The sequence below is a fragment of the Ursus arctos genome, unplaced genomic scaffold (genome assembly GCF_023065955.2).
Source record: "Ursus arctos isolate Adak ecotype North America unplaced genomic scaffold, UrsArc2.0 scaffold_17, whole genome shotgun sequence".
In the NCBI taxonomy this organism is placed as follows: Eukaryota; Metazoa; Chordata; class Mammalia; order Carnivora; family Ursidae; genus Ursus; species Ursus arctos.
Genome location: NW_026622841.1, coordinates 26,261,596 through 26,280,326, shown reverse-complemented (window position 1 = coordinate 26,280,326; position 18,731 = coordinate 26,261,596). Strand labels below are relative to the sequence as shown.

Here is an 18,731-nt window from a genome sequence, read left to right as displayed (position 1 = left end):
CACTTGTCATGGGCTTTGGTGCTGCGAGTCTCGAACGCCAAAATCATCTGGGATTCTAAGACATGGAGATGCCATTGCAGAATTCTTGGCACTGATGATGGGGGCGGGGGATATTTGAGAGCAGGGACTACTGCCTCGAGTCCCTCCAGTGAGCCCATTAGGAGCCTCCCCCTCTGTCCCGTGGAGGTCACCCGGCATCTCCCACAGACAGAGACTGCAGAGAAGGGTTGGCCCGGCCACCACTCACAGGGACGGGAAGGATGGAAGCCAGCAGGCCTGTGGCCCTTGGGAAACCCACGCACCCTCCCGCCACTCTCTCCACCACTCACCCACCCCCAGGCCCACCCCAGCAGTAAAGGGACACCACGGCTTGTCATTTTAGCTTCCAACAGAAGGATATTAATAGATATTTCCAAATATAGTCATTTTCTTTCAGCTTCAGACACTTGGGTCCAGGTTCAGCGTGAGATGCCGCTAGATGGGTGAGCCCCTCTGCTGGTGATTTTATTGCTCTTTCCCGGGCTCACAAAGCATGTGCAAGTGTGCACACAGGTGTGCACGCAACACTCACACAGCTGCCAGGGCTAAACGTTTACACCACCTGCCCCTGGCAGGGAAGTTTGGTAAAGGGGCCCGGTGTGTCCTCCCCCAGGCAAACATACAGCTCAGGTGAGAAAGCAGCTGCGTGGGAGGGCAGGCTCTACCTCCAGGGGCTTCAAAGGCCTCCCGGGCCCTGAGTCCGTAATGCCATCACCACATGCCTCAGCAAGGTACAGGAATTCATTTTCTTAAAAATGCATGGACGCTTTAAGTGTTTGGGGGCAGGGAGAGCTCTAGGGTGTTTGGGGGCCTCGGCTCACCTCCTGCCCTGCAATCAGCATCACCTGTGCCTTTGGCCGACTCGGCTCCTTTCAAAGCGCAACCCCATTTCACCCTCACCATCACAGTAGGTCATATGCAGGTCGGGAATGTGCAGAAGACCAGAGAAGTTAAGAAATTTGCCCAAAGCCACACAGCAGGGAGGTGGCTAGACTCCTAGTCCCACAGTCACCCTGTACCATGCATGTAGCAAAGCAGGCAGTGTGGGCATACCGACTTTTTCCTCATCCCCTTTCCCAGGTTCCCTGTCCTCCTACTGACCTGTCTCAGGGCTCAGTCCTCGCAATTCTTCATCCACTCTCCCTGAAGGATCCCACCATTTCCCTGACTTTAAATTCCATTGCTCTGCTCTCATTTCCTGGAGTTATTTCTCAAGGCCCGACTGCCTACTTGACTCACAAGCAGCTCGTACCTAATATACCCCAGCTAAACCCCCGGAGTCCAGCCCAGCCCCCCCTCAGGCCTTCCCCCACCCCAGGCTCCCTGCTGAAGCAGGGAGCACGACCTCTGCCCACCTACCAAACGCAGAGACCTGGGGTCTCCAGTTGCCCTTACAAGCTCCACCTCCGGGACCTGTCTCTGGTGTAGCTCCCTGCCCCTACCTCTACTGCCACCGCCTAGGGCCAAGCTGCCACCTTATGGGTTTAAATGTGTCCCCTAAAAATGATATGTTCAAGTCTTTACCCCCAGTACCTCCGAATGACCTTATTTGGAAACAGTGTCCTTATAGAGGTTAGGGAGTTAAAATGAGGTCATTAGGGCAGGACTTAATCCAAAATGACTGGTGTCCTCATAGAAAAGGGAAATGTGAACACAGAGACAGACGTGTACAGAGGCAAGACGACGTGAAGACAGGGAGAAGATGGCCATCTACAAGCCAAGAATGCTGTGACCAGCAGAAGCTGAGAGGCATGGGGCAAATCCCATTCAGAGGGAGCACGGCCCTGCTGACACCTTGAATTTGGACTTCCGGCCTCCAGGACTATGAGACAATAATTCTGTTGTCTAAGCCACTCAGTCTGTAGCGTGTTATTCCAGTAGCCTAGCAAACTGATACGTGCCGTTGCGGGCCCTGCAAAGCCTCCTGCCAGGCTCCATTTCTCCTCTGGATGCCCCATAGCCTGCCCTCCACCCAGAAGCCAGAGGGAACTTCCTCAGATGGACGTTCCTTGCCCAAAGCCGCATAGTGGCTGCCTGTCCCTGCCTGACACCAGCCTCTGTCCACCTCTGACCTCACCTGGTGGCCTTCTCTTTTGTCCACCTGCTTTGGTCTCACTGAAGTTCTAGAAGCCTCAAGCTCTTTCCCCAGCACTTTCCTTTTTATCCCTCAGGAAAAGTCAGCCTGACTGTCGCCTCTGCAGACAGAACTTACCCACCGCCTCCATCTCTAACTAGCCCACCTCAGTGAGTCCGCTCCCATCAGCTCCACGCCATTGTGTGTTTCCCTCATCCCACACCTCACAGTTCATAAGTATGGCTCTCTGTTTATTCACCGGCTTATTGTTCAGTTCCCCTCTAGGCTATATGCTTCATGAGGTCAGGGAGCAAGGGCATAGCAAGTGCTTAATAAATATCTTTCGAGGGGATGGGGATAAGGCTGCTCCCCCTAGCATCCCAGCCGGGCAGCCTCCTGGCTCACTGGGGGCGCCATGAGTCAGTGATGGACTTGGAGAAAGACCAGAGCTCTCCCACCTCCTCCTTCATCCTCACGTGCCAGGTGGCCCCCTGCCGGCCTTTGCATGAGCCACCCCCTCGGTCCTGTGCCTAATGCCTCTTCTCCAACCCGGATGACCCACCGCCCCTTCTCCCCATCCACCCACCCTCTGATCATTCCTGGCCCAGGTCTAGTTCTACCTGTTTCTAGAAGCCTTCCTCAGCCTTCTCAGCCCCTTCTCTGAGCCTCTTTCTGTCCATTAGTGCCACTCACCTAGAGCTGCGGGAGTCATTACTTAGCTTCTTAATGTAATCCCTTGTCATACTAACAGAGGCTACGCTTCGAAGACTGTAGAGACCTTTGTCACAGACAAAAATGTTTCATAATTACTGTCCCATGGGATTGTCCCAGTGGCCTTCCATGGCTGGGAACTTGCTCCTCCTGGGCTTGTGGGTGGTAAGCAACGCAGCTGTAGCAAATATGTCTGTGCGGACGTGCGTGCACACGAGTGCACCTGTGCACGGTTAGAGAAAGAGGAACACATTCACCGCAGGGCTGTGGGCAGCTTGCCCCCATCCACTCCAAGGAAGACTGCCCTTAGTGCAGCCACCCTCAAGAAGCCCGGGCCAGCCCTAACGAAGGGAGCTTGGACAAGCAGCTCCTCGCTGATGGGTGCAGGTGGAGTCCGTTGCAGAGCCCCAAGCCAGGCAGACTGCATGCACCCCCCAGACATCGCCCAGGTGAATGTGGATGGCCCGCCCGCCCGTGCAAAAAATACTGATATTGCTCCTTGTTCTACAAATCTCTCTGTCAGTACCTTCTAGAAGTCATAACCCAACTGGTTATGAAAGAAACCCAAATGTTTAAGAAGAAAGAAAAAAGAAACTTGACCTCCCTAGGAAGCTGGGGAAAGGGAATGAAAACAAAGTAAGCTATCCTGAGAAGACATTCACAGGGACAGGTGTGGTTGAAGGCCCAGACAAATGGACAAAAAAACACCTGACTCAAAAGTTGAATTCAGCGGGTAACTAACACTCTGAGGAACTCAGTTAAATTCTGAAATGGTCGTACTGTATCTTTAAAATGTAAGGATACTCTGAGACTTAAATAGACACCCCAGCGGTGCCCTGGGACACCTGACACCAGTGGCTCATCACCTGCAGGGGCAGGAGTCTAAGCACCACCAGCAGGCCCCCCCCTTCCTGCCCCGGCTCCGTCCTTAAGCCACGGCTGTGCTCTCTGGTCCGTGGTAGCAGGCAGGGCTGAGTCTCCCCAAAGCCAGGGCCCAGGACCGAAGCTGGGGAGCACGGAGAGCAGCAGGACCACACACCTGAGACACGGGAACTCCACGTTGTCGCTCTCGGGCTGCCCCTCTTCTCTCACCAGCACCCGCTCCAGGAACCAGCCGCTGCCGCTGCCTTTGCCGTCATGCCTGATCCTCACCCGTCTCACCTTCCGCATGGTGACCGACTCGATGGTGAACTCATCGGCCTGCAGAGGGGAAGACAGCAAGGCCAGTTGGACGGTGGCTCCCTTGGGACCCACACACCAAGGGGAGACACAGGCCCAGAAATCAGAAAAGTGCAGGCTGATGGGTTGGGCTACTTGTCTTTCACAGGTGGATTGGGGGATACCTAGAAAGAACAGGTCTAACCCCTCCTCCAACTGCTCCCAGTGGGAAGTCATTCCATGTCAAGTTCCCAACAAGGGAGGGCTGTAATTTCTGGTTAAACAATGCCCATTCCCTCTGATCTCCTTCTACAAGGAGGAGGAACACGTTAAGCTGTTACGAGTCACTAACCGTATATCATGAATTAATTCCTTAGCTAATCAACCTGGGCTCCTGCTACAGAAGGATACCAGCCCCCTTTCGAGGAGGGGCATGGCTAGGACTGACGGGGGGACCAGTGGTCTTGCTAATTGCACAGTCGTGCCGCCCCTGCTGGGACAGCAGGAGTGCCGTAGGAGCCAGGGGGCTGCCAAGCCTACGTGAGCACACCTGGGAGCCTCCGGGAACAGGAACACGAGGGTGGTCCGGATGGACAAAGGAGTCAGAAGAGGTAGAAGGGAAGAGTAGGAAAGGGTGGGTGTGGATGGGAAGGAGAGAGAAAACATATCAATCTATGTGAAGTCGCCCCCTCCGTCCCTCCCCAAATGAACCTCGGTGCGCCCGCCACACTCAGATTATTTTTACCACCATGGCCTTCTTGTGCCTGTGACCCCAAGAACCAGGCCAGCCTGCAGTGGCCTCCGAGAGAGACCTCCACTCGATTTCCAGGGCTTGCCCTGCCCTTGCCGAGGATGGGGCAGCAGAGGCGGGGAGAGAGCCAAGGCTTGTGTCAGGTCAGTCTACAAACCCGCTTCACCTGGTAAGCACCTTGAGCCGCCCTTGACCGCAACGACGACTGCACTGAGCCCCGCTCCGTGATGCAGGCCAGGCGGTCCATCTGTGCTCCTAACCCCCCTACGGCTGGCCACACGCAGGCATCTCGTCCCCATTTTAGATGTGGGGAAACTGAGGCTCGAGGAATGGAGCGACTGGCCCCACACTGGGTCTGCCCCCCAGATCTGCCTGACACTTTGCCCACTGCCCCACACAGCCTCCTAGAAAACCCGTCTGACAGGCGGGGAAAATGAGGGGGAGCACCCAGCACATCTGTAACGAGGCCAGGGGCAGAACCCAGATCTTCCACTCCCACATTTAGTGTCTTTCTTGGTTTCTCCTTCAAAAAGGAAATGGACAAGGTGCCACCAGTGGTCATGTCTAGCGGAGAAGGCAAAGGTCCCAGCTTTCTACTAGCCTGGGTCCTTCAGCCCACAAGCAAGGTGCCCAGCATCCCTCCTTGCCTGGTCACCCCGAAGGAAGAAAGGGGCCACTCCTACCTCCAAATGTCCTCCTGTTCCACCCCCTTCTCAAAGCTGACGGGTGGGGAGGGAACCTTGACCCCTCCAGGGTGGCTCTCCGGGTCCCAGCTGGACCATCCCAGAGCTAGAGGGTGTCATGCATGCTAGTGCGCTGTGGCCCTGAGTACGCCTGCGTGACGGCTGGGGCGCCCACGTCAGCTGTACTGCAGCAGGGCCGGGAAGACAGGGCGATGGGCCCTGGGGCCCGGGCCGGGCGGGCAGGCCGGGGCTCGGCCGTACTCACAGCGCCCTTCTCAAACAGGTCGGTGTTGTTCCTGCAGTTGTACAGCAGCCGCTCTCCCGTGTCTCCCACGTCGCCGTAAAGGCAGAGGTAGACATTGGCATCAGTTCCTGCACCTTCGAGTTCGCCGGTGCACACAGTCACACGGTACCGGGCCACTGTCGGGGAGCGAAAGTGACACAGTGGCTGACGGCCCCCTGCTCCCCGCACTGGCCCTGTGGCTCCTGCCTCTAAGTGCCTCCCCCCGCCCCCCATTCCAGGTCTCGCCCGGGCTGCCCCTGCTGCCTCGCTGGCTATGCCAACCCCATCCCACCCAAAGGTCAGCTCACCTGCAGGCCCCTCTTCCCAGACAAACCAGAGGTTCCCAGGCCTGGTCAAGCATCAGAATCCTCTGGGAAATTCTTTTAAGAATGCAGATTCCTGTGTCCCACCGAGACGTCTCTGATTTTAGTTTCCAGAAGTAGGATTGCTAAAACTGCTTTGTTTATATGCTCCCCCAGGAGACTCCGAGGGCGTTGGCAGTGTTTGGGGACCACAAGTATGATTCAAACATTCTGACCCTTGATTCCATCCAACCCAGCAGACTCTCTTGCCTTAGGCTATTCTCCAATTCATACGTGTCCTGTCCTCTCAAGTAGGAAAGATAGCTTTTCTCTGTGAAGCAGAACCAGCTCCTCTTTGCTTCGGAACGGAAAGGTGCAAAATGCAGCCACTGCGGGAGGGTAGCAGCTTCTTTTCCCTGTTGAAAATGTACCCTGGAGGGGGTGGCCCTGCATCCCGGCACATCGCAGCCTCCCTTCTCACTTCGAATAAGCTAGAAAGTGAAACTCATTCATTCATTCATTCACTCATTCATTCAGTTGCCGTCTTTCTATTGACTGAATGAAGCCCAATGCCAGGCACCCTTAGAGGATAGGGACTCAGCAGTGAGCAAGACAGAGTCCTGCCCCCATGGACGGGTGGAGAGGAAAAATGGACAGTAAAATCATAACAAATTACGAACAGGAAAATTTCTGAGATATGTCTGCAACAAAGATTACATAGGAGAGGGGTGTCCCAGAGAGGGATGGAAGTGCGGGACCGTACGGTGAGGGAGTGAAGAGGACCTAGAGATGCAGAAAAGCTTGCAGCAAGAAGTTGATGTCTGGCAAAATGCCAATAATGAGGCGCCAGCCACAGGAAGCTCTGGGAAAAGAGGGTGAGAGTTAGTGCAAAGCCCCAGTGCAGGGATGAGCAGCGAATGTTCCAGGAGCACAGAGACGACCAGTATGGCTTGAGTGAGTGGGGATTAGAGGAAGTCCAGAAGTGGACCCAAGGCCAGCATGGGGACGGGGTGACAGTTCAAGATAAGAAGTGTGACTTCCTTTGGTTGGTTGTTGTTGTTTGTTTGTTTGTTTTTTAAATACAATGGGAAGCCATTAGAGGGCTTTAAGCAAGAAGTAACCTGATCTGATTTATGTGTTTTAAAGAGCACTCTGGCTGCCATGTGGAGAACTGATTGTAGGGGAAGTAGAAGTGAATCAGAGAGGTCAGTTAGCAGAGTAATTACAGTTGTCTAGAAAAGACAGGAGGGTGTCTAGGACTGGGGGTGCAGTGGAGATGCAGGGAAGCCAGCAGATTAGAGAGACATTTTTGAGGTAGAACCAACAGTACTTGGTGATGGATTGGATAAGTAATTGAGGGAGAGAGGAATCATGGATGACTCCTAGGTTTTGGCTTGGGTAACCAGGTAAACAGTATTTCCAGTAAGAAGTAGGGAAGCCTGAGGGAAGGGTGGATTTGGAGATAGAAATCAATGGTCCTATTTGTTCATTATAAATGTGTGCTGTCTATTAGATGTTCATAAAGAGAGGCCAAGATGGCAGTTGAATGTGTATCTGGAGAGTCAGGACTATTGACATGACTTTGGTCATCACTGGCACACGGATTCTGTTGAAAGCTATGGGACCAGATGAGATCCCTATAGAGAGGATTATAGAGGGACACCAACATTAGAGATCAAGCCAGGAGAAGCTAGCAACTCAGATGAGAAGCAGCCAGTGAAGCAAGGGGAAAATGTACTGCTGGACATGTCTCTGAAGCCAAGAGAAGGGAGGAATGATCGTCTGTAGCAAATGCCCCAGAGGACAGAGAGTGACCTTTGGTTTAGCTACATGGAAAGCACTGGTGTCAAGGACAAGAGCAGCCTTAGTGCAATTGTGGGGGAAGGGACGAAGCCCTATAGCAAGAGTCTGAGTACAGAATAGGAGATGAGAAAGTAGATGTAAATCGTTCCATTAGTCTGTTGTGAAGAGGAATACAAAACAGAAATAATAGCTGGAGTGGGGTGTAAGTTTAGAGAAGTTTTATTTTAAAATGTTTAAGATGTGAGATACTAGATTATTATACTAAATGGGAATGTTCCTGTAGAGAAAAAGAAAATGATAACGTAGGAGAGAAGAACTAGTGAAATTCTTTGGAGAGGAAAAAGAAGAATGACCAGAGCATAAATAGAGGACTAGCTCTGCTAGGGTTCAAGAAACTACAACTATAGAGACTGGAGGGAAGGCAGAGGTGTGGCCACAAAGGCAGTGATAGGTTGTAGGACAGCCTTGAGTACAAACTGAGACATACCGAGTCATGAATTTAAAATGAGACCAGTCTGCAAGGCTGCATGTTTTCCTACAGCAAGTCTATAATAACTGAATAGGCCATTTGTTGGCTTTACCTGGGATAGGGTTTATCCAGGCAAGCATGATAGAAAGATATAACGGCAGAAAAGGTAAGGGCATGTTTAGAGGTAGATTATAATGGTGGCTAATGCAATCCGAGCCAGGTATAGAGGAAACTGAGTATAAGAAGAAGGTGATAATAAAATCAGTGGATTATAGGTTTTGATGAAGTTAAAAAGTGTTAGGGTGGGAAAGGCAAAACTATGGAGGCAGTAAAAAGATCAACAGTTGCCAGGGTTTGGGTAGGGGGGGAAGGGAAAGATAAGTAGGCAGAGCACAGAGGATTTTTTAGGGCTGTGAAATTACTTTGTATGATACCATAATGGTGGATATATATATATCATCATAAATTTGTCCAAACCCACAGAATGCATGATACCAAGAGTGCTCCACAAGTAAACCATGAACTCAGGGTGCTGAGGATGTATCACTGTAGGCTCATTAATTATAACAAATGCATCACTCTGGTAGGGGATGATGATAATGGAGAGGGTATCCATGTGTAGGGGAAGGGAGTATATGATAAATCTCTATACCCTCCTCCCAATTTTGTTGTGAACCTAAAAATGAAGGAGATATTAAGATAGTCTCAGATAAACAAAAACTGAAGAAATTCATCCCTAGTAGACCTACCTTAAAAGAAAAAATGTATTTATTTTTAAATTTTTTTTAAGAGAGAGAGAGGGAGAGCGCATGAGCAGGGGGAGGGCAGAGAGAGAAGCAGATTCACCATGGGGCTTGATCCTAGGACCCGGAGATCATGACCCAAGCCGAAGGCAGATGCTTAACAGACTGAGCCACCCAGGCACCCCACCCTACAAGAAAATTTAAATTTAATGTCACATTAGACATTAGACGCAACTTGAATTCACCCAAAGGAATAAGAGCACCAGGAAAAGTAATAATATAGTAAATATATAGACAGTATTGTGTAATTATTGTTTGTAATTATTTTCTTCTCATATCTTACATAAAAGACAACCGCATAAAGCAATAAACGTAAAACTTCATTGGTGGCTTTATAACGTATACAGATGTAATTTGTATGACAGCAAAGCACAAAGGAGGGGAAAGAGAACAAGCCTATATTGGAGTAAAGTTTTTGTATATTATTGAAATTAAGCTGATATTAATCTGAACTAGATTGTTATAAGTTAAGATGTTAATTGTAATTCTCTGGGCAACCATGAAAAAAATAACAAAAAATATATATTAAAAGAAACAAAAAATGGTATTCCAGAAAATATTTAACACAAAGGAAAGTGGTAATATAAAAAGAGAGGGACAGAAAAAAAGATATGAGACATAAAAAACAAATAGCAAAATGGCAGCATAAATCCTGCCAGATCAGGAATTACATTAAATGTAAATGGACTAAATATTTCAATCAAAAGGCAGAGTGTGGTCACCCTGCAGAGACAGGGTGGTCCCTTCACGCCCTATTTGCTCAGATATCAAGGCTGATGATGTCACACATGTATCAAGAGTGAATATAAGATGTATCATGCACATAATGAGGAGTTCTTGGAAGAATATAGTAGGTTTCCAGGAAGGTCCAAAATGGCTTGAGACAGCAGTGAGAAGTGACTAGATTGAGATTTTATGGTGACTAGGAGGTTCCCTTGCGGGGGGTGGGAGAGTGGACAGGACTTGCATGGCTTGAACTTTCCACCAGTGTTAAGGGAGGAAGCATCCAGTCTTCTTATCAAATTGCCCAGATGTCAGGCAGAAAGGGGGAGGGGAAGAGTAGCTTGAAAGCTATCAGAAGTCAAACACCCAAAAAGGTCATGCTATTACATAGAGATTTGCAAAACTGATAATGGATCTAACTATCGGCTATATGGAGAGATACACTGTAGATTCAAATACATAAATAGGTTGAAAGTAAAAGAATGGCTAACAGAACTGGCTATATCTGAATAGACTTATAACAAGTGTAAAGATTAAATCAGTAATAAAAAAACTACTCACAAAGAGAAGCTCAGGCCTCAATGTCTTCACCACTGAATTCTACCAAGCATTCAAAGAAGAATTAATACCAATTCTTCTCAAATTCTTAAAGAATACAGGGGAATATTTCCAACTCATTTTATGAGGTCAGCATTATTCTGATACCAAACCAGACACAAATATCACAAGAAAAGAAAATTACAGACCTATCTCTCTTATGTATATGGATGCAAAAATCTCCAATAAAATACTAGCAAACCAAATCTGGCAACATAAAGAATTATACACTTGACAAAGTAGAATTTATCCTAAGGATACAAGTTTTGAAAATCAATTAATGTATCACATCAATAGAATAAAAAACAAATTCAACAAATGAATGGATAAAGATGTGGTGCATATATACAATGGAATATTACTCAGCCATCAGAAATGATGAATACCCATCATTTGCATCGGCATGGATGGAACTGGAGGGGATTATGTTAAGTGAAGTAAGTCAAGCAGAGAAAGACAATTATCATACGGTTTCACTTATATGTAGAACATAAACAATAGCACGGAGGACCACAGGGGAAGGGAGGGGAATCCAAAGGGGGAGAAATCAGAGGGAGAGGAACCATGAGAGACTATGGACCCCAGGAAACAATCTTGGGGTTTCAGAGGGGAGGAGGGTGGGGGAGGGGTAACAAGGTGATGGGTATTGAGGAGAGCATGTGCTGTGATGAGCACTGGGTGTTACACTTAACTAATGAATCACTGAACCCTATATCAAAAACTAATTATGTACTACACAATAGCTAACTGAACATAGTAAAAAAATAAGAATAAACACAATTACAGCATAAAAAACATAACATGATCATTTCAATAGGTTCAGAAAAAATATATGACAAAATCTAACACTCTTTCATGATAAGAAAACCATCAAAAAACTAGAAATAAAAGGGAACTTCATCAACTCATAAAGTCGTCTATGAAACACCCATAGCCAACACATAATTAATGGTGACAGACTGGATGCTTTCCTTAAGATCAGAAACAAGACAAGGGTATCTGCTCTCACCATTTGTTTTCTTTTCTTCTTCTTCTTCTTCTTTTTTTTTTTTTAAATATTTTATTTATTTATTTGACAGAGAGAGACAGCCAGCAAGAGAGAGAACACACGCAGGGGGAGTGGGAGAGAAAGAAGCAGCCTCCTAGTGGAGAAGCCTGATTGGGGCTCGATCCCAGAATGCTGGGATCACGCCCTGAGCCGAAGGCACCCGGGGCACCCAGACGCCCCTCACCATTTGTTATCAGCATGGTACTGGAGGTTTTAGCCAAGGCAGTTAGGCATCCAGATTGCAAAGGAAGAAGTAAAACTATCTCTGTGCATGGATGACATGATCTTATACATAGAAAATCATCAGGATTCCATTCAAAACTATTTGAACTAATAAATGAGTTCAGCAAAGTTGTAGGGTATAAGATCAATATGCCTGAATCAACTGTATTTCTATTCTTTTGCAATAAACAATCTGAAAACGAAATTAATAAAACATCTCCATTCAAAAGAGCATAAAAAGAGTAAAATATGAATAAATTTAACACGAGTGAAAAGCTTATGCTCTGAAAACTACAAACTGTTGTTGAAAAAAATTAAAGATTACTTAAATAACTGGAAGCGCATCCCATGTTTACTGATTCGAAGACTTACCACGGCTAAAAGGCAAATGCTAAGTGTTTTCAGCCTTTACCCTTTAGCCTCTGCATAAAAGAAGCTGATACTTCTGTGTTTCGCTCCCAGTGACAGAACTGATGGCAGTAAGAGGGATGAACAGCATTAAATGACGTGAGAACTGAAATGGCAAGCACAGAAGGGAAGGAGAACACCAGCCTCCCTTATTCTTAATCCTACGAAGGACAGTTCTGCTCTTTCAGCTGTAACTATCAGGCAATTCCCAGAAGCAAACTGATGAGGGAATGCAGCAATCCCTTGGCCGGGGAATTCCAGTCCTGTTTGTTCAGGAGCGCTGAGGTCCATTTGGCTGGAAGTTCTCAGGGCTCTGGATCTTCTGCAGGGGCCCCTCCCAGCCCACGAGCCACTGAAGTCCCAAGCTCCTTCCTGGCAGGAAGTCTACGGACCGTTAAAAATAACTGTATTGTTAGCCATCAGCAGTGAAAGACTTCAAACAGATGGGTAAGTACCAGAGCCTCTTGTACTTTAATTTAAAAATTACAGCTCAGCCTGATTAACAAGAAGCTCCTCTTTTCAGCAACTGAGTCCAGTGGTCTCTTGCCCACTCATCAGTGGTGTGTAATCACTTCAGCTGCACACGCAGGGGAAGAATGCCAATCGCAATGCTTCTACCGTCTCACAGAACTCCTGAGGAAGGGCAGGGCGGACATACCTCGGAAGCGGCACATATCTAGTCTGTGTCCCCTGTCTGTGACAGTCAGTGAGGTCACTCCTCAAAGCCTTTTGCTGTCAGACATGGCATTAATTGCTTCATTAACTGGCCCTTCTATTTAAGTAAACCAAGAGTATACAATTCAAAGTCAGGGAACTGGTTTTTTTAATTAATTTATTTGTATCTGTTTATTTGGTAGGAAGAGTGCTCACACACGTGTGCGGGGGTGGGGGGATGTGGAAGAGCAGACGGGGAGGGAGAGGGACGAGCAGACTCTGCTGAGCATGGAGCCTGATGCAGGGCTTGATCCCAGGACCCCAAGATCATGACTTGAACCGAAGCCAAGAGTCAGATGCTTAGCCAACTGAGCCACCCAGGTGCCCCAAGAATGGTTTTATTATTTTTTTTTAAAGATTTTATTTATTTATTCGATAGAGATAGAGACAGCCAGTGAGAGAGGAAACACAAGCAGGGGGAGTGGGAGAGGAAGAAGCAGGCTCATAGCAGAAGAGCCTGATGTGGGGCTCGATCCCATAACACCGGGATCACGCCCTGAGCCGAAGGCAGACGCTTAACTGTTGTGCCACCCAGGCGCCCCCCAAGAATGGTTTTAAATTGGTACTTATTTTATGTGAGTCCAAGACCTTCTACTTAAGGGACTGCCAGGAAGCCCTGCACATTATTCACTATACTCTAGTACCAGCTGGAGAAGGGGGACTTGCCACTGTTACAAAGAAGCATCCAGACCACAAAAGGAGATCCAAGTTCCTACAGAGGAGAGTGAGGACATGGGGGTGTTCCAAGCACAACAGTACTTTATGTACTTTATGTTAAAGCATCTGGGAGATAGAATCCAAGTTGACATGGGCTTGAAAGTACTGCCAAGGACCCTCCAGAAGACATGAAACTTCCTATAGAGCCAGGACAGATAGCCCTTCGATCTAATCCTGTTCACTAGAGACTTTGTTCATTAAAATGGTTCTTTAATAGTATTACAGAAGATAAAAACCAACAGCTATGACAGCCCCACATCTTGCACACTGTTTAAAATGTTACATGCACGTTTACACGTGTAACCTATAGACACGCTCTTCCTCCCCGCTCCCCCACCATCCCTCCTTGTCTGTCAAACCCCTACTCAGAGAAGACCTAGCTCAAATGGCACCTCATCTGCAGGTTCTGCCAATGTCCTGGGCAGAAAGTTCGTCTTGCCATTGTGTCTCCCCAGCATGCTTTCACCAAGTCGTGCCAGAGCTACTTTCAAAATAGCTCTTGAATTCATCCTCTCTCTAGTCTAGCCAATTCTTGCCCACTTCCAGTATTTCTTCTTCTCCCCCCTTAAGAACTTCTTATGGGTTTGCCCCTAAAATCCATCCTCCATGCATCTTATAAGACAGGCCAGAAGAAATGTTGGTAAGAAGGAGCTAGAAGGAGTTCCAGGATGGGGTGGAGTGTCACCAAGGTCATGAGAGGGCTAGGAGGCAGGAGCCTGAGCCAGAGGTGGGGCATGTTGCTCAGAGAAGCTTCATGGGATGATCCTGAAGGAGGTATTGGGGTCGGGGTAAGTGGGAGAGAGGCAGCCATCAGTTAAGTGGATGAGGACCAGGAAGTGGGTGATGGGATTTTCCACATGAACACTGAAAGGAGCAGGACAGAGGCTCTGAAGTTTTGATGTGCAAAAAAATTACTTGGTATGCTTGATAAAAATGCAGATTATCAGGTATAGCCCTCAAAGAATCTAATCAACATCTTTGGGATACAGCCAAATTGTGTCCCCCCCAACCCCCATTCATATGTTTAAGTCCTAACAAGCATGCTTGGGTGGCTCAGTCGGTTAAGCGCCGGCCTTTGGCTCAGGCCATGATCCCAGAGTCCTAGGATCGAGTCCCGCACTGGGCTCTCTGCTCAGTAGGGAGCCTGTTTCTCCCTCTCCCTCTGCCTGCCACTCTGCCTACTTGTGCTCTCTCTCTGTCAAATAAATAAATAAAATCTTCAAAAAAAAAAAAGAAGAAGAAGAAGAAGAAGTCCTAAACCACAGTATCTCAGAATGCAACAATATGGAGGTACGGCGTTTAAAGAGGTGATCAAGCTAAAATGAGATCCTATGGGTGGGCCCTAATCCAATATGACATAAGAAGGGACTAGGACACAGGCAAGAACACAGACAAAGGGAAGACCATGTGAGGACATAGCGAGAAGGCTGCCATCTCCAAGCCAAGGAGAGAGGCCTCAGAAGAACCCAACCCTGCTGACACCTGTTGATCTTGACTTCTAGCCTCTAGAATTGTGAGAAAATGAATTTCTGTTGTTTAAGCCCCCGGTCTCTGGTATTTTGTTATGGGAGCCTACTTATACACTGCCCTAGAACAATGGCAGGAGTGGGGGGTCTGGAGAGTGACCGAGAGACACATTACACCACCTTCAGTGGAAGAAAAAAGTAACCAGAGGACACCAGAGATGGGATTGATCAGGGGCAGAGGCGACATGGTGAAATGGTGTGAGCTCCATGTCTGAGTGCGCAGAGGGAGCCAGGCAAACCCCCTCCCCATGGCCCCAAGTCTGTGAGGAGGGAAAACAGGTTTGGAGGGACAGGGTAGCCAGGCTTCAGTCAAGTTAAAGAGGAGGTGGAGGTAAAGAACATCTTGGGAATTCTAAGTAAAAATGGTAGATTTCTCTCTAGAAAAACCTCACTAAAATGACAAAATACAGGTATTTTCAGGACTTAACCAAACAAAAAAAGGGACAAGTACCAGCAACAAGATTTTGGGAGCTTGGCAGCCCCTGGAAAAGTGATTAATACCTTAGCATAGCGGTTCCTCACCGGCAGCATCACCTAGAAGTCGGTGAGACAAATTCCTGGGTCTCACCCCAGACTTCCTGAGTCAGAAACCCCGTGGGTGGGGCTGCGCCCTCTGTTACGACAAGCTCTCTGGGTGACAACACACATGGAAGTTTGAGGATCCCTGACTCACCAGACCAGAGAGAACGGATCAGAGCTATCACTTGTGAAATTTGAAAGGCAAACAGCAAAAAGGGTCAGGAACGAAAGCAGCAGGTAACTTCAGAAACAGGAGATGAGGAGCTAAAGTCACAAGAACTGGTTGGGAAGATTGAGGAAGCAGTTAGGTCCCAAGACCCCCTCCCCACTGGTTCACCTCTGCAGGCTCAGTTCTGGCACACAAAGGGGACAGATCTGACAAGAGCAGGTGTCTTTCTGCCTCGATGGGCTACATTATTATATCAAGTCCCAATTTGAGGCAGAATCCTGTAATCTACCATATTCCCAGGGAGACGGCTGCCTTGTTGCCATAGAAAATATTACTGAATGTGAAAAGACAGAGTATAGCCCCTGACCCAGGAGGCGGGAGACCTTGTTCTAGGTCTGACTTTGTCTCCAACTGTATAATCAAGACAAGAACTGCTCGTTATCCTGAATTGCATTAGACTATTTTAAAGGCCTTTGAACCCAAATATTCTATGGTCACATTTTTAATTACAAATGAAGAAGAATCTTAAAGTAGATGACAGATAGTGCTAATGACCAGCACTGCCTAATTAGACTAATAGACAGGGTGATCTTTTAATCGATATTTGCCATGTGGGCTTTCTATGTTTTGGAGTATTTACTTCTACTTAAATCATTTTCAACAAAAATACACAGAGCTCCTACTGGATGTACAAATGTCTGAGGAGCGACACTATCCAAACATTTAGAAGAGCTACTAGAACTATAAGCGACATTGTTTTCTATATATTCTTAACTCTGTAATTTTGCAGTATTACTATATGATTTAAAAATTAAGGACCACCGCAATGATAGCAAATAGGTTAATTATCTTAAGTGCCAATTCTGATCAATTGCTAATGTCTGCTTGGAGGGTTGTATTGGAAGCTTTGAAACTCATTTCAGACTCAGTGGGAGAGAAAGCTGGGATCACTCAGTAATGTCTGCTAAGGGAAAAGGACTGGTCATGTGCTGTGCCTCTGTCTCTTCTGCTATTATAACCTAGAGGCAGAATGATCTCCCTTTACCCCTTTGAACATGGAAATGGGACCCCCGATTAAAAGCTCAGTTCCTCTCCTAGGAGCCTTAAATAGAAACAGAGGACTCATGGCAGGCAGCCAATCATGGCTTCCAGATACAGTCTTCCTTTTGGGGAGCATCTTATGCACGATTTGAAGAGAATGTTTCTTTAACGTCAGGAAGGCTGTGGAGAAACATTGCTCAGTGCAGATTCTTCTCATCCCCTCACCCACCTGAAGACCCATAAATGTCGCCTCCCTCCCCACAGCCACCACCACAGAGCTCTCGCGTCATGCCTCAGAGATGGCTTCTGCAAGCCAGTCGTACGGCTGGGAACTTCTACCTCCATCCTGGCATTTGGAGGGGGACTGATGACGTACAGCGGACGGGACCATCTGCTCATGGGCCAGACCCCCTCTGGCACACGGACTAGGAGTTCCACGGCCTCCCCCGGGATGGAGAGCTGGTGAGTACTCACTGCCCATTATCCTCCGCACTGTTGGGCCCTCGGCGGTCATTTCTCTCACGATCTCATTGTCATCCTCGTTGGCATCCAGCCAACGATTGCAGTTGAAGTTGTACTTGTCCTTGGTCAGAGTGTTCATCAGGGTCATCTGGAATGAAGTCCTGGGGTGAGCAAGAGAGTGTAGCAGCGATATACCACACCCTGGGGCCGCCGTTCTGCTATTTCATCCAAGGGAGGCCCTGGCCGTCCCGTAAGGATGACTCTTGTGGAACGTGGCGTTCCAGATTTAACATCTATCCCTCTTGCTCCCTGGAGACTCACGCTTGCCTAGCAGCCAGGTGACAGGGGAAGAATGCAAGTCTCCTGAACACCTGAACATTTTCTCAATCGACTTTTGAGGTCCTCTCCCCATCAGGCAGTCCCCGTGTCCTATGTCCAAATTCGGGTCTCACTGTGAGACCCACGCTTACCCATCCCCACTCCCAACAGACACAAAGGCAAACTTAGGTGACAGGGTCATTAGAAAGGGACCCCTCCGGTTCCTCTCCCAAGCACCTCCCAAGCCCCGAGATGGCACACCTCACCCTTTCTAAATGCCATCCAGAACCAGGGCTCCTTCTGTCATGCCACACCCGAATCTTGTAAAACCTGCCAAGATCTGGGAGCTCAATCTACAGGGAGAAATGACAAGGTTTGGGTGGACATAATCCAGTGAAATGTGTTTAGCATCACAGATGACCCCTTGCCAGGAGGGCACCCACTCCGGGCCGCGTCTTTGGCGGTGCGGATGGCTTTTACTTCAAGCTGCCCTTGTAGACTGTATCCTTTCATGCCCTTGCACCCAAGGGGCACGTGAGGGCGAGGCAGCCGTGTAGGGCCTGGGTTCAGTCTGGCCTGGCAGAACCGAGCAAAAATAACTGACCCACAGTAGGATCCAGAATAAAGAAAATCTTCCAAGCAATAAACTCCCAGTAACAAAACCCATATGGCAACACTGCAAATTAGCACAGGCCCACAGCCCCAGGGCTCCGCTGGGCACTAGAACAGACAAAAAGATCAATACAGCAGTCATGCCCTTTCCCTAGGGGCTTGCAGTCTAGCCGGGAAGACAAATACATGAAGAGCAATGAACTGAGTGTATAACAGAAACACCAGTGGGGTGCTCTGGGAAGACAGCTGAAAATTACAAATCATTCTCACCTAAAGGTCAGAGCACACTTCTGTTGGCAAAACAAGCCTTGCTCTACTTATATACGCATCAGAAATTCAAAGCTAAATTTCTTTTAAAATATTCTACTATTTATACTTTCCCTTCAATTTGCTTCTCACTGTCTAACTCAGTCCAGATCAGGCGGTTTGATGCTAATGTGCTCAGGGTCTCTGTTCTACAATGATTCCCCAAGTTCCTAGGCTCCTCAAGAACATTCTATACCTGCTTCTTTCCCCCAGGCTTAGTTCTGGAGTGTCTGATTCAGGTGAAGGGCCAGATGCAAAGTGTACCCCATTCAA

General features: G+C 48.1%; 1 protein-coding gene across 2 annotated transcripts in view; it reads right to left on the bottom strand.

Moving 5' to 3' along the window:
• Positions 1-18,731, bottom strand: part of LOXHD1 (lipoxygenase homology PLAT domains 1) — a 156,264-nt gene that overhangs the window by 75,872 nt on the left and 61,661 nt on the right. For both annotated transcript variants that reach the window (XM_044383194.1, XM_026496247.2), the window contains exons 11-14: positions 17,807-17,893; positions 17,235-17,370; positions 5,682-5,836; positions 3,864-4,024 (exon numbers count right to left, since the gene is read on the bottom strand). In XM_044383194.1, coding sequence (XP_044239129.1) covers positions 3,864-4,024; positions 5,682-5,836; positions 17,235-17,370; positions 17,807-17,893 — 539 coding nt within the window. The remainder of the gene's footprint in view (positions 1-3,863; positions 4,025-5,681; positions 5,837-17,234; positions 17,371-17,806; positions 17,894-18,731) is intronic.